Source organism: Astatotilapia calliptera, chromosome 16 (genome assembly GCF_964374335.1).
Source record: "Astatotilapia calliptera chromosome 16, fAstCal68.1, whole genome shotgun sequence".
Taxonomy (NCBI): Eukaryota; Metazoa; Chordata; class Actinopteri; order Cichliformes; family Cichlidae; genus Astatotilapia; species Astatotilapia calliptera.
In genome coordinates, this window is record NC_137437.1 from 29901577 (window position 1) to 29923778 (window position 22202).

The window sequence follows — 22202 nt, forward strand, 5'->3', positions numbered from 1 at the left end:
AAACTCTCTTTTCCAAAGATGAGTGATTCCTCAATCAGATACAGGGCTCGCAATATCGCTAGCCCGACGTCCCTGGGCTATCTCTCCCCTGCCTGTCGGGCTATTGTAGGAAGGAAAAATATATGTCAATGCTTTTGCATTCTTTCAGAAATGTAGCTGGGTAATTATGTCATTGGGTGAGCCACTGTCAATATGTGACATATTGAAATCGTGTTTGAATTTGCGCTTGTTTTTTTGCTTTCAGTTTGCAATCGCGCGAACTGTGTATAGAGAGCGACAGCACTGATCTGTGAGTGATGATAATTTGTGCACCAATTCCTCTGACATCGTCTTATTAATTGTTAGCTTACTATGCAAACATGACAAGTGAAATCTCCCGCAGCTTAAACATGTGAGAGGTTGATCGCGCAGAGAATCGCTGAGCTTATGTGAGTGCGGCAGGATATATATTTCACTATGATGACCTGGATGATTGAGAACCTTCACAGACAGATATATATTTTAGTTCTGCTGAGCCAAATAAGACAGGTCAGGGTGAAGAAGTGACAGCCAAAGAAAAGCTTACCACAAAACGGAGAAGTTATGACAAATCAGACTATAAGGCAAAAAGAAAGTGCAGCTTTATGGTTTCATGGACAAAAGAATTTCTGTGGCTGCAATATGACGAGCTAAAAAACAACACGCACAAGGGTTAGGGTTAAATTTAAAAACTGTACTTTTGTGTTAAAATATATATTTATAATTTTAATAAATGACAAATTAAAAAGGCATGAACATTTTTTTTGTATCGAAAAATATCGAACCGTGACACCAAAGTATCGAACCGAACCGAACCGTGAATTTTGTGTATCGTTGCACCCCTAATATATACGTACATATAAAACGCACTGTTTTTGTCCGCTAGAGTGAGATTTTCACGGCATATTCTGCACCACATCTCTGTGCGTTCATCATTTGTTTGAAGCCAGCTCACCTCCTGCAACCACTTTTCCGAGAATACGCGCTTCTTTTGCGGTTCAGACTCCTTCTGACATTTGTTTGGAGGTGGAGGAACACCAAAGTAATTGCTTAAAGGAGCTTGCTTCTTCGACATTTTTAAGCCTTCTAAACTAATGTCTGTCCTCCTCCAGAAAATCTTATGTACGCAAACGCACGTTGCAACTTCTTATCTGGTGTGCGTCTTTTATCTTGACAGCGAATGCGCACCTTCGGACCATTTATATGCACCCCTGCTTATAATATATGCATTTTTTAAACAGGTTCATAAAGTAAAAACATAATTTCACTGGGAGGGGTTATGTTTAATGGGAATTCAAACTCCCAGTTAGATTTAACTGAAACGCTTGTTTTTCTTCCATCCTTCACTTTTATTTATTTATTTTTTGACAAAACATTTATTTCCCACAAGCCTAAAAAAGGTCAGTTACTTGACAGACAGAGACCAGCCAAATGTCCTTGAGTGTGTAAAAAGGATTATAACTATATACTGTCCTGACTGCAGGCACCTTCTCTCTTGTTTCTGTTTACAGTCACATTCTGTTTTGCATGTTTAATTTTTATTAGTCATATTAGTACTAATATGGTCATAGAATGACATGCACATTAATAAGAACTTTTTTTGTCCTTTTTTTTTAAGTTACATTATTTATAATGCTTTAATTTAGTAAAATGCACTAGCCAACGGGAAAGATGTGGAAGATACTAATTTATCTCTTAATATAAAACCCATGAGCATAATTGTTTTAAAAGATACTTCTAAAAGAGACTAAATTAAAAACTGAGCTGTGAAACAGTGACTTTGGCTTTCACAGGGTTTTTGCTGCTATTCATGAAAAATGCAGTTGATTAAAAGTTAAATTAACATAATATGTGATTTTTTTCTATGGTACTTATGCGGACAATATTTTTCAGGTTAGGCTATATTCAGAGTTCCAGTTGCAAATGAGGTGGAAGGTTCACGTTTCACTGAATTTTTTTATTTACTTATTTATTGAGTAATTCTTTTGTAACTGAAAATTTCATATACATTCAGTCGTTGATTTAAAAAATGTGAGCAGATATTTTTATTGTTTGTAATCTTCTGCTAAGTTTTTTTACACTGCTAGAATCCCAGCTACTGGAACACAGAACACACCAAGAATACCTGATCAATCAACTTTTGTCGAAACTGATTTCCACGTCTCCTTTATTGCAGAATAGTAATATGTAAATATTTAATATGTAAATGCTCTAATGTTTAGGCACAACAATAGTAATGAACTTCAGTACATGGGTGCACTCAAAGTTAAAACAATTAATTCAATTTAACATGTTTGTTTCATCACTTTGTAAATTTTAGGACACAATTTTTTGCAGTATTAGCTTATTGTCTTCTTTTCAAAAGTTTTTAATTTTACTGATATATCTTTATGTTATTTAATGGTTTTTATCATGATTTTAACCCTAACCCTAATAAAGTATGATGTGAGTAAGCTGACAGCTGGCTACACCATATAAAGACAAGGGGAGATAAGAAAAAGCAAACTGTGATGTGCATGTCAACTCAGCATTTGTGAACAACTCTGATTTGTTAATACTGAAAAAATGGACCTACAGTATACCTCCCACAGCTCTTTTTATAAGTGGGTAATATAGGAAACAGTAGACTAATTATATTGGAATTCATAAAATGTACCAACTTTATATTACAATTCTGAAATTACTAATGTTGCATCATATTTTGGGACTTGTAAGCAATGATTGTGAAGAATCTATGTTAAAAGCATGAACTTTACATCTGAGGCACAGTTTGAGCAAAAAAATATGAATACTGTAAAAAAGCCTTTGGAGTTGGGCCCTTAATTAAATTAATTCAGCTGGCATCCATTCTGTCGTTTTGAGTGGTAAATGTTTTCTCTTTGAAGTTGATTTAGAGAAAGAGGTTTTTAAGACCATTAACTGATTCATATTATAGACATATATTAAGATTGCAGTTCTGCAGCTAGAACTAAGACACAGTTTAAATTTCCAACACGTTTTTTATTAAAAATACCCCACTAATACCCTCTTAATCATGTGTTACATACATTTTATCATCTCATTACCTTTTCATATCTAATACCTTTTATCACATTTTCAGTTTGCAGCTTAAGATTAATTACGCTGACACCTGTGATATGTAGTGTTTTGCTTTATCAGCCAAAAAAAGTTAATTACAGATAACAACTGACCTTAAGATTTTTGTTGTTTTTTTAGCTACAGTTACAAAAACTGAAATCACTAGATAATTAAACTTTGGAAGAGGGTACTTTAATCCTTTTAGACAAGAATCCTTGTTGTGATGTTGTCAAAGGTGTTTTTTTTTAAACATCCAGCTTGCATCCGTACGTTCGGTTCTTGACATTAAATTCTTCTTCACAGCATTGAGTGCTGAAAATGTCACAACCTTTTGTTTTATTACGAAGTCGGCAACAAAGGTCACCATACCCATGTGTGCTCTACACCTAAAATTAATGGCATATCACTGAAAAGTTCATTTGGGGCTTGTAAAGACTGTTTCATGTCAAAAAAAAAAAGAAAAAAAAGAGGAATTTTCAGCCTGTCAGGGTTTGAGAAATGTGTATAGTGCACTATGAAGAATCAGGTTTTACTTCCATGCACAGTTCTCCGCTATACTGAAAGATATTTGTAATAAAGCCTGTAAATTTATATTGAACACACTCAACCTCAGTGTTAGCCACAATACATTCAGTATGCACTGAGAAGCTACACTCTGCATAAAGTCGATATAAGTCACTTGGACCTTGGTGAATCTTCTTTTCTCTAACCAGTAATTCACTCTCTTGATGAACAGGAATCTCTATTATTGATGTTCCAACTTATTGTTATTGGTTGTGCTTTAGGCATCATAACCAAAGCTTTATTGCAGTCTTTCAAAATGTCTTTTGACTTCCATGATTGTAAGAAACATCTGCTTTGTTTCCTCAAGTGCTCTTATAAAAATATAGTGATGTTTTCTTCAGGGATTAGACTTAATCCTCATTAGTAAGTGAACCTATTATTATGCCATTTCATATTTAAGGGAAAGCCGACATACCGTTATAAAAACAGCTTAAACCTGCAATAACTTGTCATCTCAGTGCAACAGACATAAACTCTGGTAGATAAAGACCCATTAAGTTTTATGTATTAAGCACAAGGTCAAAAACGCATTCTCTCTCCTTTCCCTCCTGTTTTTGGACTTGATTGAAACATCCTCATGGTTTGTTCTTTAAAAGTAAATACATATATGCATGTGAAACAAAAAGTATGGGCTTTGTCATTTCTAATTTTTTACATATAAAAATATAATAAAATTTATCTGGTCTCAGCAGATCTTAAAATTAGATAATTACAACCTCATGTGTTCAACAACAAATAGCATGTTTTGTCAATTATTTCCCCAAAAAGTTAGATACATAAGCAGCGTGTGAAAAAGTAAATAAATCCTTAGTGCGGCAATAAAAATTAAGGGGGTAAGTGGCAGGTCATGAGCAAGTGACCACGTCTATAATAACAGAAATTTTGGCAGTTTGTTGGTCAGGGGCATCCAGGTGTTTGTGGACTGATGGACGATCTGAAGTTCATCGTTCTACAATGAGAAAAATTTGTCACACATGGAAAACATTCTAGATAGTATCTAATCATGAACTTCTGGAACAATGTGCTTTTGGCATATAATACCAGGACATAAATATTTAGCAATAATGAACAAAAATACGCAGTTTTTTGTATTTCCCAAACACCTGATGCTGCACCTGTCAAGCATGGTGGTGGGGTGCATAAATGAATGCCAACAAACCTCAATGAAATGCAGAAATACTAAAGAGTCAACCAAAACTCCTCCACAATGATGTGGCAGAGTGAAAGTAAAGTCATACAGGAAACAATTACCAATCATTGTTCATGTTACTTACTCACACGGAGTGTACTTGTACTCAAGGGTTGTTGTTCTTCTCTGGTTAGAATTTGAAAAATTAGAACCTTGTAAACACAAAATTATTTTTTTATTATTATTTCCCAAATGCATAAAACCTTAGAATTAAAAAAGGACAAACTGTAACAATTGTAGACTAAAATGAACGCGACAACTCGAAAGTCTTTTTTTAATTATACACAGATATTTGCACCACATAGTTGTTAAACAACCATGAACCACATTACACAAAATGAACTCTGTTACGTATTGAAGAGTTTTTATTGTAAATGATTTAAAGATGTTGTTATGTCTGCACGACATCTACCTTTGGGCTGTTATAAGCTTTTTGGACAAATAAACTATATTATTCAATATTTTAAGAGAATGTGATCACAGCATGCGGTAAATACACAAATCCATATCAATGACAGTCACATAACTGATGTCTGAAATAAATGAACTAGCATGCCTGCCTCACTGTAATTCTTAATGTGAAGTCTGCACATTTTCACATACCTTCTCTAACAAATTCAATTGTAGCTTCTTAAAACAGGAACATTATATTTCATCCATAATTACCACACACTGTACAAAGCAATTTAAACTCTGAGCTACAGCAGTGATTGCCTCTTTGTTGTGTTCTATATGCGTAAATCTCAGTTTATATTAAAAGGATAAAGAAGCTATTTTTGTCTGCTTACTCATTCAAAAGGAATCGCCGCAGCAGGTAGCTCTGCATGTTTGATTTGGCAGATTTCTTTACATTGGATAACCTTCCTGACGCAGCCCCAAAGGGATCTGTGTCTCTTCCTAGGATTGAAGCGGGCAGTTATATTGCTGGGATATGTTAAATAAATATATATCTGGATTTGTCCATATAGTAATACATTTTTGGATGGAGGATATGTTTCATAACATCTATGAGAAGCTCTGTATCTGTGAGAAAACAATGTTTACCAAGTAATACAAGCTGAGGAAGTCAAGTTATGTTCCTGTCACAGGGTACCGGGGAGAAAACGTGCCAGGAGGCATAAGGTATTTAAAAAAAAAAAAAGATTAAATTGGTTAGTCTCTTCTTGGCTTGCACAGCCTGAAGGAATGGGTCAAAGTAAATCTTGGACAACACCTTCCACGATGAGTCTTCGTAGCCTCTGGCTCATCCCCATGAGTCTGACCGGGGACAAATCAAAGATCTCATTTGTGCCACTGGAGTGTAGAGTATGTCTTGCAATAACATCCACAAACAATTTCTAAGGGCAAGTCTCTCCTTTTCTTCACTTGGACGATTTGTATGTAAGAATTCTAAAAGATTTTAGACATTTTTAAGCAGCACGGTGGCACGGTGGTTAGCACTGTTGCTGCACAGCAAGAAGGTCCTGAGTTCAATTCCACCACCAGGCCGGGGTCTTTCTGTGTGGAGTTTGCATGTTCTCCCCGTGTTTGCGTGGGTTCCCTCCGGGTACTCTGGCTTCCTCCCACCGTTCAAAGACATGCAGCTTGTGGGGTTATAGGTTAATTGGATAATCCAAATTGCCACTAGGTGTGAATGTGCGAGTGCGAATGGTTGTCTGTCACTGTGTGTTGGCCCTGCGACAGACTGGCGACCTGTCCAGGGTGTACCCCGCCTCTTGCCCTGTGACAGCTGGGATAGGCTCCAGCGCCCCCCGCGACCCTGAAAAGGATGAGCGGAAGCGAATGGATGGATGGACATTTTTAAGCATATCTTAATATAAGTTTAGTGGTATACAGTTAGCTGAAATGTAGTCTATCAACCTTGTCACTGAGTTTGTCTGCATTATTGCTAGTAGTTGGATTTTGCCTGGATTCTTTTTAAGCCCTCACACAGTGCAAATGTCACAGATGTTGTGAAATGTGCTTGTGTCATCTTCATTTCTACTCAGTTGCTGTACAGCATACAACAGGGAGCACAAGCATTTGTCAGAGTCATCAGAGTTAGATCAACTTCCCTTCCAGCTTGGGAGATCACTCATGTTGACTTGTCATGGCTATTTTAGTGAGAGCCCCCATCTGGGGCTCTGCAGAATTCATAACCTTTATGCAGATTTCATGTCATTAAACTTTGTTTTTCCTCCTTTTTCCCCTTTTAGTTTTCTCACTTAGTTTTCAGACTGTTGTTTCAGATAAGGCTCTTTGATGCCTGAGGATAAAGTAATAATACTGGATCATGCTGAAGATCGATTGCTCTATCTATCTATTTTCAATGTTATGAAAAAGTCATAAAGTTTGGGGATGAAACTGGTTCACCTGTAAATAGATTTGTACTTGTTTTTGTATTTGTTTGTAGAGAAAGAAATAATAAGGCTGTAAAAAATATTGTTTTACAGCCTTGAAACAGTGGACCATAAGATTTCAAGCATATATCACTGACCATTTGGAAGGTTTTGTTGTCTTCATGTCCTTTTATAGGTAAATCTAAACTTTAATATAGTGGGAAAGGAAAAAATAGACTTCTATCCATCAATCCATCCACTCAGCCATCCATTCCAATCAAGGAAAATGACAATACTAACTACCTTTGGTGAAACAATTGTACTCATTTTGATGAGTGGAATAACATTATGTCTCGGCTTACATCAATTCCCAGTCAACTGCAGCTCTGATCTGCACTAATATTTACATTAGTACAGAATGTCATGTCAGAGTTGGCGCTTGTAAAATTCCTCTGCTTCTTTGTATCAGAGCTGAATACTTGAGTGTCTTTTTCCTGATGGAATGCAAAAATCTGGGCTGTTTCTGTCCCCGATCACTAGCCACGGTCAGAGGTCTATTATCATGTCAAGCACAGCTTCTCCAGAGGGGGTAGGCGGGTGGTGGTTCAGACAGTTTACATGCACCCCTCTGTCATTTTGAATGCCTCTCCCTCGCTCCTTTCCATCTCTGTCTCTCCCGAGTTTTGAGCACATAGGCACTCGGCGATGATGGGTTTCTCAGATGGAATTAAAATGTCTCGTCCCACAGCTGTCACCCATGCAAATTGCATTGTCTACAGATTCTATCACAGAGAACAGCCAGCAATCTGTTTTCTTTGATGCCTTTCTTCTTTTCATTTTTATTTTGTCCTGATGTCATTATCGTGACACTTCTGCTTCTCTCGTTAACGCTTCAGTCATATTTTAATCTTTCTTCCATTCTCTCTTTATTTCACTGCAGGTTTATCGCCACTCCTACATGGCCTCCTACAGCATCTACAATATTCACACTCGGTAAGTGTTCCTCAGCGGTTACTGAGGGGCAACCTTTTTGGTAGTAACACCTGTCATTAGTGGAAAAATATCCATGACTCACAGGGGTTGACAAATTTGTAGAACACAGGAATTTTTATATAAGCTATGTACAATGGATAGAGTACTGTGGGATCAATTTACATGCTGTGACACGCTTGAAACAAACTGTATATCTGTTATTTGGATTGTTTGTCTTGTTCCAGATGTTAGCTGACTGAGATTAATAAACAAGCAGACCCAAGCTGCATTCTAAGGGCCCCACATGTTCAGGGAAACCTGCCTGCCTAGAGTTTCCTCTTGTGCTATACTGGAGTTTATTTGCATGATTCGAAATCATCTTTGTTTATCTTATACTGGGCCATAGTGCAGGCCCAAAGTTCATCCAGTGGGGAGAGGGGTACACCAGAGAGCCACTTGTGAGACATCACACACAGTGGCGCATCTGGTGGAATCGCAATAATTGAGTTCATGCAATCAGCTCAGGCGAAGCTGAAACACAATGGAGTCATCTCCAATGCATTTCGGGGGTTACAGTTGTTTTAGCTACTCCAACAGGGTATACACAATATTAGACAGGTGCTTTCAGCATCGTGGCTGTCAGGGTATTGTTCACCTAGAATACATTTATTTTGTTGAATAATTAGCTGAGCAGAAATTCAAATCCACTGGATAATGGAAAGGCGTAAGCTGCCATTGCCAGTGTCCTCACTGCATAAGCTTTCCTTCCATGTGCTATCAGCCTGTTGTGGGATGAAGAAAATATGAAGAAGGATAGAAACAGGTCATGAGCAGAAGCACACCACATCATCTCTCACATATGGTGGAGGTGATGTTATGTTGTGTGGCTGTAAGTAAGCAAGGAACTGCATCACTGGTGTTTATTGATGATGTGAGTGCTGATAGAGGAGCTGAATGAATTCTGAAGTGCATGTGGCTGTACTCTCTACCCAGACTCAGCCTAATGTTGCAAACCTGCACAGAACTTCACAGTGCAAGTAGATACTACTACTACTACTACTACTACTACTAATACTACTATTACTACCTGTTTAGATGTACAATTTAATGTTAATAATTAGTATGATTATCATTGATTTGAACTAATCCTAAATTGCAAAATGATCTTTGTTATATTTTTACACTAAAACAAAAGACAGATTTTATGGGTGTGTATGTATTTAGAGCAAAGGGGTAAACCACCTTTATGGTTTATACATTTCTGCAATGTAAAATTACACACAAGTGCAAAAAGTACAAGAACTGTATCAATTGCAGTCAAATAGAGGAAACAACACATCCAATGGAAAGTAGTAAGTTGACTACCTCAAGTACAGACTGGGAATATTTTTTGTATATCCCCAGAACTCTCACTAGCTTGTGCAGAGTATTGAAACTTTACCATTCTAAATTTTATGTTCAGTCAAAATAAAGTTTGAAGATCAGCCTGCAGTCTGTGGCATCCCGCTGCTTTCAGACTGATTTTCCAAACATTCTGCACAAAGTCTCAATCCAAAGTAACAGTCCAGGACATGCTCAAATGACTTCCTGCCAGTTTCATAAGTCACAGTCATGAGCGGGATTCTGACTACTAATCAGAGAGAGATTAAAACTTTATACAGCTGATTGGATTATCCTTTTCAAACACGAGTGTTATTTTAGAAAGCTGTGCCATTTTGGGGCATTGCTCTGGCATTTCCTTTTAATCTCTGTCATGTCTGTGCTGATATCAGACAAATGGGTCTATGGCCAACTTGGGCTTATTTCAAAGTGCATGCCATTGTCAGCTAAAGCAAGAAAAAAACTGATACAAAGCATGAGCTATATAAACATTGAATAAATAAAATGGGGGGTGCTCTCCTAAAAACTGTTTTTGCACATTTGTTTTCCTTTTTTAACCTCTGACTTTAGATGTATTGGCCCACTGCTGCCATTTGATAAGGTCACAATTGTTGCACCTGTAACTCAACCAATGGCTAAAGTAGAGAGGCAACCTTGATTAAAATGCACTGCTGCGCATCATTTCTGTTGCATGAAATTTGACTAGAGGTGGGCAGAGTTGACGCTCAGATGCTTTAGAAAAGGTTTAGCAGCATCGGTCCTTACCATCTCACTGATATAAGGCTGTTTTTCACGCTCCAGTTTTTAATGTAATTCCATTTGGTTTTTCAAAATTATTACAGAAGGGCGATCGTGGCTCAAGAGTTGGGAGTTCGCCTTGTAATCGGAAGGTTGCCGGTTCGAGCCCCGGCTTGGACAGTCTCGGTCATTGTGTCCTTGGGAAAGACACTTCACCCGTTGCCTACTGGTGGTGGTCAGAGGGCCCGGTGGCGCCAGTGTCCGGCAGCCTCGCCTCTGTCAGTGCGCCCCAGGGTGGCTGTGGCTACAATGTAGCTTGCCGTGAATGTGTGTGTGAATAGGTGGATGACTGGTTGTGTAAAGCGCTTTGGGGTCCTTAGGGACTAGAAAAGCGCTATACAAATACAGACCATTTACAGACATCTCTTGTCTTCGACACATGACTGAAAGGCTTTTCCACCCATTCTAACAGGTGATAAGCCTTAACTTTATCATAATCTGCCAGAGACAACAACCTACTGGCAATTTACAGTGGGGCAAAAAAGTATTTAGTCAGCCACCGATTGTGCAAGTTCCCCCACTTAAAATGATGACAGAGGTCAGTAATTTGCACCAGAGGTACACTTCAACTGTGAGAGACAGAATGTGAAAAAGAAATCAATAAATTCACATGGTAGGATTTGTAAAGGATTTGTAAAAATAAGTATTTGGTCACCTCAAACAAGGAAAATCTCTGGCTCTCACAGACCTGTAACGTCTTCTGTAAGAAGCTTTTCTGTCCCCCACTCGTTACCTGTATGAATGGCACCTGTTTGAACTCATCATCTGTATAAAAGACACCTGTCCACAGCCTCAAACAGTCAGACTCCAAACTCCGCCATGGCCAAGACCAAAGAGCTTTCGAAGGACACCAGGAAAAGTATTGTAGCCCTGCACCAGACTGGGAAGAGTGAATCTACAATAGGCAAGCAGCTTGGTGTGAAAAAGTCAACTGTGGGAGCAATCATCAGAAAATGGAAGACATAGAAGACCACTGATAATCTCCCTCGATCTGGGGCTCCACGCAAGATCTCATCCCGTGGGGTCAAAATGATCATGAGAACGGTGAGCAAAGATCCCAGAACCACACGGGGGGACCTGGTGAATGACCTGCAGAGAGATGGGACCAAAGTAACAAAGGTCACCATCAGTAACACACTACAACGGCAGGGAATCAAATCCCGCAGTGCCAGACGTGTTCCGCTGCTGAAGCCAGTGCATGTCCAGGCCCGTCTGAAGTTTGCCAGAGAGCACATGGATGATACAGCAGAGGATTGGGAGAATGTCATGTGGTCAGATGAAACCAAAGTAGAACTTTTTGGTATAAACTCAACTCGTCGTGTTTGGAGGAAGAAGAATACTGAGTTGCATCCCAAGAACACCATACCTACTGTGAAGCATGGGGGTGGAAACATCATGCTATGGGGCTGTTTTTCTGCCAAGGGGACAGGACGACTGATCCGTGTTAAGGACAGAATGAATGGGGCCATGTATCGTGAGATTTTGAGCCAAAACCTCCTTCCATCAGTGAGAACTTTGAAGATGAGACGAGGCTGGGTCTTCCAACATGACAATGATCCAAAACACACCGCCCGGGCAACAAAGGAGTGGCTCCGTAAGAAGCATTTGAAAGTCCTGGAGTGGCCTAGCCAGTCTCCAGACCTCAACCCCATAGAAAATCTGTGGCGGGAGTTGAAAGTCTGTGTTGCTCGGCGACAGCCCCAAAACATCACTGCTCTCGAGAAGATCTGCATGGAGGAATGGGCCAAAATACCAGCTACTGTGTGTGCAAACCTGGTAAAGACCTATAGTAAACGTTTGACCTCTGTTATTGCCAACAAAGGTTATGTTACAAAGTATTGAGTTGTATTTTTGTTATTGACCAAATACTTATTTTCCACCCTGATTTACGAATAAATTCTTTACAAATCCTACCATGTGAATTCATGGATTTCTTTTTCACATTCTGTCTCTCACAGTTGAAGTGTACCTCTGGTGCAAATTACTGACCTCTGTCATCATTTTAAGTGGAGGAACTTGCACAATCGGTGGCTGACTAAATACTTTTTTGCCCCACTGTATATGGAAGTCGTAACTGTTAATGGTCAGTCAATGAGCTAATAATATTCAAAATGGGGGCCTAGGAACCCAACAATATTCACTTTGGCTTTACAGGTTTGCTGTTATTACTCATTGTTTTTGCATTGTACCCCCCCCCCCACACACACACACACAAGTGGTCTATTGAATTGCACATTTCCATAATTTTCATCTAAAAAAGTAGCCTAGCCATTATCCACCAGTGGATGTTGAGTGATTATTATCCTCTATTTACTCTTTTCCTTACTTTAGGGAGGTTTGGGAGCTGGACCCTCCTGAGGTGGTTAACTCAGTTCTCCAGTATGCTGCCTGGGGGGTGCAAGGCCAACAGCTGGTGAGGACACATAGAGAATCTTTTCACACCGTAAACCTGTTTTTAGTTCCACTTTGCACTGCTTTCACTACACTGGGTTGGATGCCATTTCTTTAAAACACTTAGATTTGGTATCAGGTATCAGACACAGGTAGATAACAATAAAAAAAGATATTTAAAATGTATTTGTAACATTTACAAGGTTATGCAACTTTTGCACAGCCCTGTTGTTTCATGGATATGTAAGATTTACTCCAATTAAAATATTTTTCATTCATTTTTGAACATAAGTATCAAATTACATGGATGAAACAGATACGATTTTTATTTATCTATTATTATAAGTTTTTGTTACTCAGTTAAATCAGTTTAGACACAAAATCAATGGCTTCTCTTTGCTTTTGCCAGCACATTTGTTGCTGAGTCCTACAGTCTTTATCTGGCATCCAGTAAACAGCCAATTCACAGTTTCTACAGAAAAATAAAATAGTGCGTTTTGAAGGATCAGCGACTCTGGAACCCACAAATTAGGAATTTATCTTCAGCTCCAGGCCTGTGGATGACATTGTGTCACATGACTTTCCACCACGCCGAACGCTGTCTTTGTTTGTGCCCTGTTGCCGTCAATTTCGTGCTGCTATTTGTAATTCACAATGTCCTACTTAACGTGCTCAGGTTCACATTTTTGAGGGGACCCTAATTAAATGCTAATTTTCTTCCATCATACTTTTTATGTATCTGTACAGGACAGATGGGAAGGCTGTTTTGTTGACAGCTAAAAGGCTTAAAAAGCATAGTAGAGCTGCAGTGTCCATATTTGCAAATTTGAGTGTGGAATATTTGACCATAAATCAAACACGACTCCATTAGGAAGTCATTATGGTGATAAGGAGGTGAGGTAGACATATGTGAGGATTTTTTAGCTCTCGAGTGGCAAGCACAGCATCATTAGGCGGAAGTGCATCTTTGGAAACAATGACATGGCGTGTATTTCGCTGTAACCGGCTGTAAGTGAGCTTCACAGTAATTCTTTGGGAATTTGTGTTTTCTCATTAGGAAGATGTCTGAGAGTTATGACTAGAATATGTATTAGTGCTGTCCATTCATCACCGTAGAGTCTTAAAGAATGGATTGGACATGCACAGTGACACTAACTAACAAGATAATGACTTTTCACAGTTTACAAAGTTGTAATTAAGTCCCATTTGAGCGGCTTACTGAATTTTAATTGTAACACACTTTTTAACATGATGGCTAAGCTTCCCAGTAATTCTTAGATAATGTTGGCAACTTCCACCAAATCAAAGTGTACTTATTTTAGCAAAGAATATGAGCGTAACAATTCTCGATTTTAAAAAGAATCGAGGAGTTTTAATGAGTGCCTACTGTGCTATTATGGAACTGGAAATTAGTGCATATTTGAAGTATGAATAGACCAAAATCCCCAAATCAGTGAAATACAAAGATTTTAGAAAACTGTCAAAAACCTGTTTTAAAATATTATTTATTAGGACTGAAAGTCTCCACGAAGAAATTAATCAAGTACACATTCATACATTGCATGAGGAATGTAAATTTGCTTTATTAATCAAAAATAATAATAATCTGCTCTGTTATTTTGTGAAATGGCTAATTTGAAAATTTATCGAAAAAAAAACAATTATAATTCACCATTAAACATAACAATTCAATTAAAGAGCTTGCACATACTGATAATTAAATGATAACAAGAACATAAAATGATTTGGTAGTTGGGAAAAGCCTTACATTGGGTGTTGGTCTAATAAATTTGGTAACCATTGTACCTTAGCAATTTCTCTCTTTTTTTAGCCATAGTACATTTATTTCCTTTGTTGCTAGAAAACAGATTTTTACTTTTAAACGCAGCCTTGATTCATATATTTAAATTTTACTAATAAACTTATTAAACTTTGGCAAAACATGTTTCTTTTGTAGTAGCTTGTATTGTTACAAAGTCTACTGTATACATATAACCTATCTTGGTTTTTGAGCCTATTTAAAGTAGGATACTTACAGGGAATATGGGAAGCATGGACTGTCCCTGTTTTACACAGCATGGTTGCTGTAAAATAGTACAACCTTTAAATGACCAGAACTTCAAATTTCCTTATACATACATACATTGTAAATTGTGGCGGATTATGTTATACATTTTAAACCCCATAATGTCACCATCTACTCTTATTGTTTAGAACCATCCCCATTTTCATATAATGTCAAATATTGAAAATTATTTCAGGTACTGAAAACATTTGTATAGTTTCTTGCACAATGGGGAAGTATGAGATTGCGTGTAGCATATTAATTATTAAAGCACTGTGAATTCCGCATCACATTCCTAACTATAAGAAACGTTCCAAAGAAATTGAAAAGGACTTGCTTTCAATTCATCAGACAAATTTTCAAGTCAACCATTTTACTGCTTTACTTACATGAATGCTATCTCCAGTTAGTAGAGGAAATTGTTGCGGTTGTTACATGAAAAACCCAAAAAAGAAATTGTATTGTTTAGATTATTTGAAACTGTTTTCCTTTTTATTTATTTTTTTATTTTTTTGTTATTGCTGACATCACTTCAAGCCTCTACAATTTAATCCAACCTGCAGCAATAAAACCTCAAATGTCTGATAATCTTCACTTCACAATCATAATAATAAGCCCTCACATTTTAGAGAACCCTTTAGCACATGCTGCACAGACTGCCTACTGGACTGATGTTATCTGGATGTCTTCCAGCCAGACGGCAGAAGGCTCTGCTGACTGTGAGGTTATGTCAGTGCATGGAGAGGCTCCTTGCTAATGAATTCTTATGTAAGATCATATAAAGCAACAGACTTCTGGCTTTTGGGAAGGTCCGAATACAGATACTTCTTTGATCTGAGATAATTAATTTTTTGGTTCTGGACAGCTACATGTACATGGAAATCCTAAGAAATCCACAAAGTCTGTTGCTTAAACCCTCCCCAAGTAAATTTTACCACTTAAACCTTCCCAAGCATTTTTTTAGTGGCTTCATTTAAACAAGTGCTAAAAACCAAACCAAGTAGATTTTAGTCCCTAACCTACTTCTTTCTAACAAGTGAAACAAGTTCAGAACTTTTCCAAATAGGACATAGACCACAGTCTCCAAGTATTTAAAAGACCACCATTATCTCTGGGCATACAACGTTTCCAGAGCCAGTGCAACATTTGGTGAGACTCCTGTGGTCTTTGAATGCCCCATGAGCTCCTTTTGATTGAACATGGCCACAAAGTTCCTATAAATCAGAAGACCAAACTCCCAGAAAGGCTTCTTCTAAGACAAAGGAGTGGTAGCTCATACCATCTCAATGCTTCTACCCTTTCTCTAAGGGTGAGCCCAAGAACCCCACTGAGCAAACTCATTTTGGCCTCCATTCGTGTACTTAACCATTCCAATTGAACAGTCTTTTCATGGATACACACCTCTCCTGGATTGGAGAAACCATTGATGCTTTTGTGCCACTAGAGATCGAAGGGTGGCTCACTCGTGAGGATCTTTTGGGTGAGACTTGATCCACCAAGCCAAGCTAAACACCTTTGAAAAAGATAGCACGGTACTGCCAGCCTCTCCCACCATCCACATGGATGGGCATTGCGGTCAGGTGTAGTATTAGCCAGGTGGCAGACAAAAACAGGAAATTGGGTTTGCCAGCCTTTGGCTTTGTAGACTGGTCCTTAAGTTTTCATTCGTATTAGTGCAATACAATGACAGATGTCTGTGCGACCATGGATACAATACAAACAGAAACTAAATCGCTAGTGCTTTTATTAGTGCCAATTTAACAAATGGCCAAGCTTAAGTTGTAGCCCAGATCTAATTGATTGAGCCGATCTCTCATGTCCTGCCAAAATAAATAAATAAATAGAAATAAAAAGAGTTAGGGAACTCTAGTGCCAATTTAGCATGACAATCTCTAAAAAAAAAGTAAGACATGGGCCCAATTCCAATGTCGACACTCACAGACTTGGGGACTTTGAGAAATCCTCCTGATTTTTTGAGGGCAAATCTCTGAACTTTAACATCCCAGTGGTAGATTTTGTGATTTTAAAGTTACTGTTGAGCTGTTAAGGAGTAAGAGCTTACTTTCATAAATAAAGTACACAGAACATTAGCATTAATCACTTGGCTTACCAGCACTGGCTCGCACTTTTAATCCTAAAAGAATTGCTTGGATGCTGAGCAGATACTGTGCACATTTAGTGTAACTGTTAATCCAGTGCATGTGTGCTACAGTCCAAACTTTGGCACATGCTTAATAAGTTTTAGAGTCATGCACCAATTTTTCGTTTGGCAGCATGTCCTTATTTCTTACTGTATCATATTAAGTTGTTCCTGTGTGTGCTTTGTCTCCGTAGATCTACATATTTGAAAACAACATCTATTATCAGTCGGATGTCAAGAGTAACTCCCTTAGGCTAACATCCTCGGGAAAAGACGGGGTCATCTTCAATGGAATTGCTGACTGGCTCTATGAAGGTACCTATCAGTTTTCTACAAACATTTTTTCACATTCTGAGAATAAGACTAGCAAAATTGCGTAGAGTATACATTTATCTGGGTGTTGTTTGAAGAAACCAGGCAAGAAAATGCCAATTACAGACAAACCTTTATGCATGTAATGACTTGCTGAGAAACTGCTTTGTGGCAGTGAGCTTTAACTATTGGGAAGTTGGAATAAAAAATATGTCTGCTTAATTTCAAAGCATTGACACACTATCTCATTAAACTAAAAATTCTTGTGTTTAGAAATGTTACCATTATTAAATATTCATAACGTTTGTTCTGGTGCTCATATCTCCCCAGTGGGTGTGAAGAGTCATTTTATGTGCTTTAAGCAAACACGCACTGCATACACTTAGCCACTTTGCCCCATCTCTCAGGAGAAAAGAAGCTTATGTAATTTTTTTTTTTTTTAAAAGGCAAGCAACCTCAGTAACTGCTGTTTTCTTGTTTTTCTCTTTTATTCTTAATTATGTTTGTGTAATAAAGTAATTTACTTATCTGTGATTCTTGAACCCAGATTAACACCTAATTTAACACAAATTCTTCTAGCACCCCCTTTTTTCCACTTATATGTGTTTGGTTTTGTGTTAGGTCTTCAAACACAAGCGTTTTCTCGTTATACTAAACTGAGCCCATTTACAGTACAGTTAGTAATTTAACTAATATTAGCTGATGCCTTCAAATTTGGGACCTCGATATAAAAATCTTCACATTGTGACTTTAAGAACAGCATTTATGTTGAGCTATTTTTAATACTTTCAGCCCCCCCCCCCCTTCATTAATTTAATGATTAAAACTTTCTGCTGGTTTTTCCAAACAGAGGAGATCCTCCAGACCCATGTGGCTCACTGGTGGTCTCCTGATGGAGAGAGGTTGGCCTTCCTGGTTCTCAATGACACTTTGGTTCCCAACATGGCTTTACCTCGCTTCACTGGCATGACATACCCAAAAGGAAAGCAGTACCCCTACCCCAAGGTAACCGTCACTTAGGCGACATCCATGCATATAACACACATACATTATCCTTTATCCTAAATAAAAGGAAGAGGGATTTAAATACCTGGTGTCAACCATCCAAGTCAACAGACAGTGAACAAAAGAGGTGACTTAAGAGAGTACAGGCAGAGTGGAGTGGGTGGAGACGAGTGACAGGAGTGATTTGTGACAGAATGATACCATCAAAAGTGGAAGGGAAGATTAACAAGATGGTATGGAGACCTGCGATAGTTTATGGTTTGGAGACAAAATGAAGGGAGGCAGAGCTGTAGCTGGTAAAGATGGAGATGTTAAGATTTTCACTGGAAGTGACCAGGATGCACAGAAATAGAAATCAGCATGTCAGAGGGACAGCTCAGACTGAGCGGTTTGGGAGCTGAGATTTGGACATGTGGACAGAGAAGGGATATTAGAGTGTGTCTTTTATCCTGTCTTCCTCCCATCAACCCCCAACCGGTCGCAGCAGATGGTTGCCACTCCCTGAGGGATTTTTTCCTTACCCCTGTCGCCAAGTACTTGTTCAAAGGGGGTCGTTTGATTGTTGGGGTTTTCTCTGTATTATTGCAGAGGTTTACCTTACAATATAAACAGTCTGGAGGTGATTGTTGTTGTGACTCACTATATAAACAGAGCAGAATAGAATAGAACTGGGATTCTTGGACAAAGAATTTTGAACATGGAGCTACCAGACTGGATGGAAAGGGGAACCTCAGAGAAGGTTTTGGGTGTAGTGTAGGAGGACATCCACAGGGTTGGTGTGACAGAAGAGGATTCTAGAATTCTAGAGCTAGGGTGAGGGGGGTACAGATTGGGTTCCATTAGTCAAGCTAAAAGAAGAGGAAGAATAAAAGTAAAAATAAAGCAGCTGGTGTCAATGCTATCATGCTTCAGCTTAATTTACAGAAATATAGTAGCCTATAAGATATGGTTGTTTACGTTATTGTGATAATACAAAATGGTTTTTTTTTCTGCTCAGTGTTTTACTTGCTGTTGTTGTAACACACTTTTTTAGTTTAGATGTTCTTAAAAAAATCAGCTGGTTTCGTATGTATTTGGCTACACAGAGAGAAGAATTCCGTGTATATAATGGATGTGATGTAGAAGCACTTGTGTAGAATCCTCTTAGAAAACAACACCACATATAGCCCAACAGGACTGACACTTGTATGGGTTGAATGCTAACTGGCTGAAAAGAGGGCAGAAAAAGGAAAGGGAACCTCAGCGGAATTTGGGGGAAGAATAATGGGGGAAATTGCAGTAGATGGTTTTTATTGTTTAACACGCATTTCCATGACAGCGTGAATGACTACAAGAGCTACAAAAGCAAGAGTTGCCCACAGAAGAGTTTTTCATGACACTGCCCCCTGGTGATGATAATTGTAGATGACCATTTGTCATCTGTGTGTAAACTATATTTAAGGCCAGCACATAGACTTTTGGTAGTCTATTCACATAGAAGCTTCTCTGTATTTCTGAGTTTTTTGGTAGTAGATGAGTTTGATGACGAACAACAAGAGGCACCACTTGCAAGACAAGCCAGTGAAGAGTTGTGACTTGTTTCCTGCTCCAGTATGGGTAGAATTTTTCACTGAGACAAGAATGATTACACTTTTATATTTTACCTTAGCTTAAACAGTATAATAACGGCTGACCTAGTTGTCTAAAAATCTAAACAGCCACACTGATTCTAAAGCCATATTTAACATTTGTATTTTGTATTTAATATTTGTTTATATTATTTAACATAAATGATCCAACAAAGGAATAAAGAATTTACTTAGTGTTTCGTGAGAAATAACAAATTTATCACAATAATTTAACATGTGTTTAACTATATTTAAATAACCACCAAAAAAGCTATTTTTATATAAGAATTGTGTAGTTAAATGGTTGAAGAGGAAACAGAGACAGCCAGAGCAAGTAACAGATGGCTGTGGGGTCCTTGGCTATTGACTTTTGGATATTTATCCACTGACTCAGGTGTTCAATAACCTGATGACAGTGAGCACCAAGGATCTTCTGAGCCGTTCTGTCCTGCAGCTCAGTGAAGTAAGCTGATCACTGTGCATCTCTCCACCAAACACCAATGACCCCACTTTCCTTCCTTTTTAGCTATTTGTCCAAAAGCCAAAGTCCTTGTCTTCCCCTCTGCCTCCCAGTGCAGTATAAAAGACACTTGCCATGACTGACTGGTAAAACATGCAGCATTTGCTGGAGATCTCAAAGGATCTAAGCGTTCTTAGCTAAAAGAAACAGCTGTGCCCCTTTTGGTAGAGAGCATCTATGTTCAAGGCCAGTTTAGTTTGTTGTGCAGATGCCAACCTGAGTATTTATAGGTCTGCACCATATCAGTATCCTATTAAACTTCTCAGCTGTCATTGGGTGAAAGGCCAGGAACACCCTGGTCAAGTTTGTGAAAACATTTGAAAATAAAATGCAATATAGCAGATATGAACTTAATTCAAACAATACCCCTAACGCTTTAAACTTTGCTCTAAATGCATCTGGTCAGCCAAATGAGGAATCATAGTGCACGTTTCCAGTAGTGTTAAAGCTGTTTAGGTAAGGGTTTTTCTAGGACTCCTCTGTATGCAGAATAATGTTGAAATTGTCAAGTTTAACATGTCTGTTTGTCATGTGTACTTGCTTTAGTTTAAGTATTTATGTAGTGTTTCTTCTGTCTTTTTTTGTATCTGTTTTTCAGTTTGTGTGACAAAAAATTCTAAATTGTTTCCACATAATAGCATAACCATATGTGCATTTAAGTTTTTAAAGACTACTCTCAATGAATTATTCATTCGAAATCACTTAATTTGGCAGCACTTTATAAGTCACAGTTGCCACTTTGGAGAGTGTTGCATAAAGTATTTTTCCGCAGCAGTGAAGTGACATTTCTGTCTAAACTCTGGACTGTTGGTTCTGCATGCAGGCTGGTCAACCCAACCCAGCGGTGAAGCTCTATGTAGTCAACCTTTACGGGCCGACGCACACGTTGGAGCTCATGCCTCCAGAGACACTCAAGCTGCGGTGAGAGGAGCTGCATTTTCCCTGCCAATCTTTTGCACCAGCTGCTGTGCCACTTAAAGGGACATTTCAAACTTCAGATGATCATTTTTTCTCACTCTTAACTTTGCACCTGTAATTGGGAAATCTTTCACTCTGCGCATGTAGTTGTTAAAACTGCTTTCAGTTCTTAAAATGAAGAAGAAAAAAAAAACAAACAATGACCAATTGGTGTCACAGTTATTTTACAACTGCAAATACCATTTAGAAATCTTGCATTACTGTGTGCCAGAATTGAGTGGATATTAATGAATGTTGAAAGTCTGCATGCCATTTACCAGCATGATAGGACTGTGTGGAAGAGAACTAACAAAAGGAAAAAAGCAGCTTGACATTGAGGTAATTTGTAGAGGTGTAAAAACCAGTGAGCTCAGCTGTGCAAATGGTTCATTTTCTTAAGTGTGTAGAGCAGTTGTTTGTAGTTGTTAATAGGTTTTAGATGTGCTAAATTAAAAAAGCATCTAGCTTGTGAACATGTAATTACAGGACATGATATGACCATTATGATATAATTTTTTTTTATAGGGAACATTATGTAACAATGGTGAAGTGGATCAGCAAGACCAAGACATCTGTTAGATGGTTAAACCGGGCCCAGAACATTTCCATCCTGACTGTGTGTGACACCACCACCGGAGCCTGCGTCACGGTCTGTGTGTGTGTTTTTTTGTGTGGACAGAAAAATTGTTAACACATTTTTCCTTCTTTTATCTCATGTTATAAAGTATCGCTAACTTCCTTAATATAGAAAAAAGACTTATTTTCTCAGTTTTTGATATAACAAAGTATTCACTCATGTTTAAAAACTTTGCAGCTAGCACTTAACTAAGAGATCATTTGACCAAGGCTAGATCTGCCTTGTGAGTTCGAACATCTTATCTGATTTTC

At 38.2% G+C, this 22202-nt stretch overlaps 1 protein-coding gene across 6 annotated transcripts in view; it reads left to right on the plus strand.

The window, feature by feature from the left end:
- Positions 1-22202, plus strand: part of dpp10 (dipeptidyl peptidase like 10) — a 255610-nt gene that overhangs the window by 204687 nt on the left and 28721 nt on the right. For all 6 annotated transcript variants that reach the window (XM_026143890.2, XM_026143891.2, XM_080291154.1 and 3 more), the window contains 6 exons: positions 8108-8160; positions 12649-12730; positions 17108-17228; positions 18076-18230; positions 21181-21278; positions 21840-21963. In XM_026143890.2, the coding sequence (XP_025999675.1) occupies positions 8108-8160; positions 12649-12730; positions 17108-17228; positions 18076-18230; positions 21181-21278; positions 21840-21963 (633 nt within the window). The remainder of the gene's footprint in view (positions 1-8107; positions 8161-12648; positions 12731-17107; positions 17229-18075; positions 18231-21180; positions 21279-21839; positions 21964-22202) is intronic.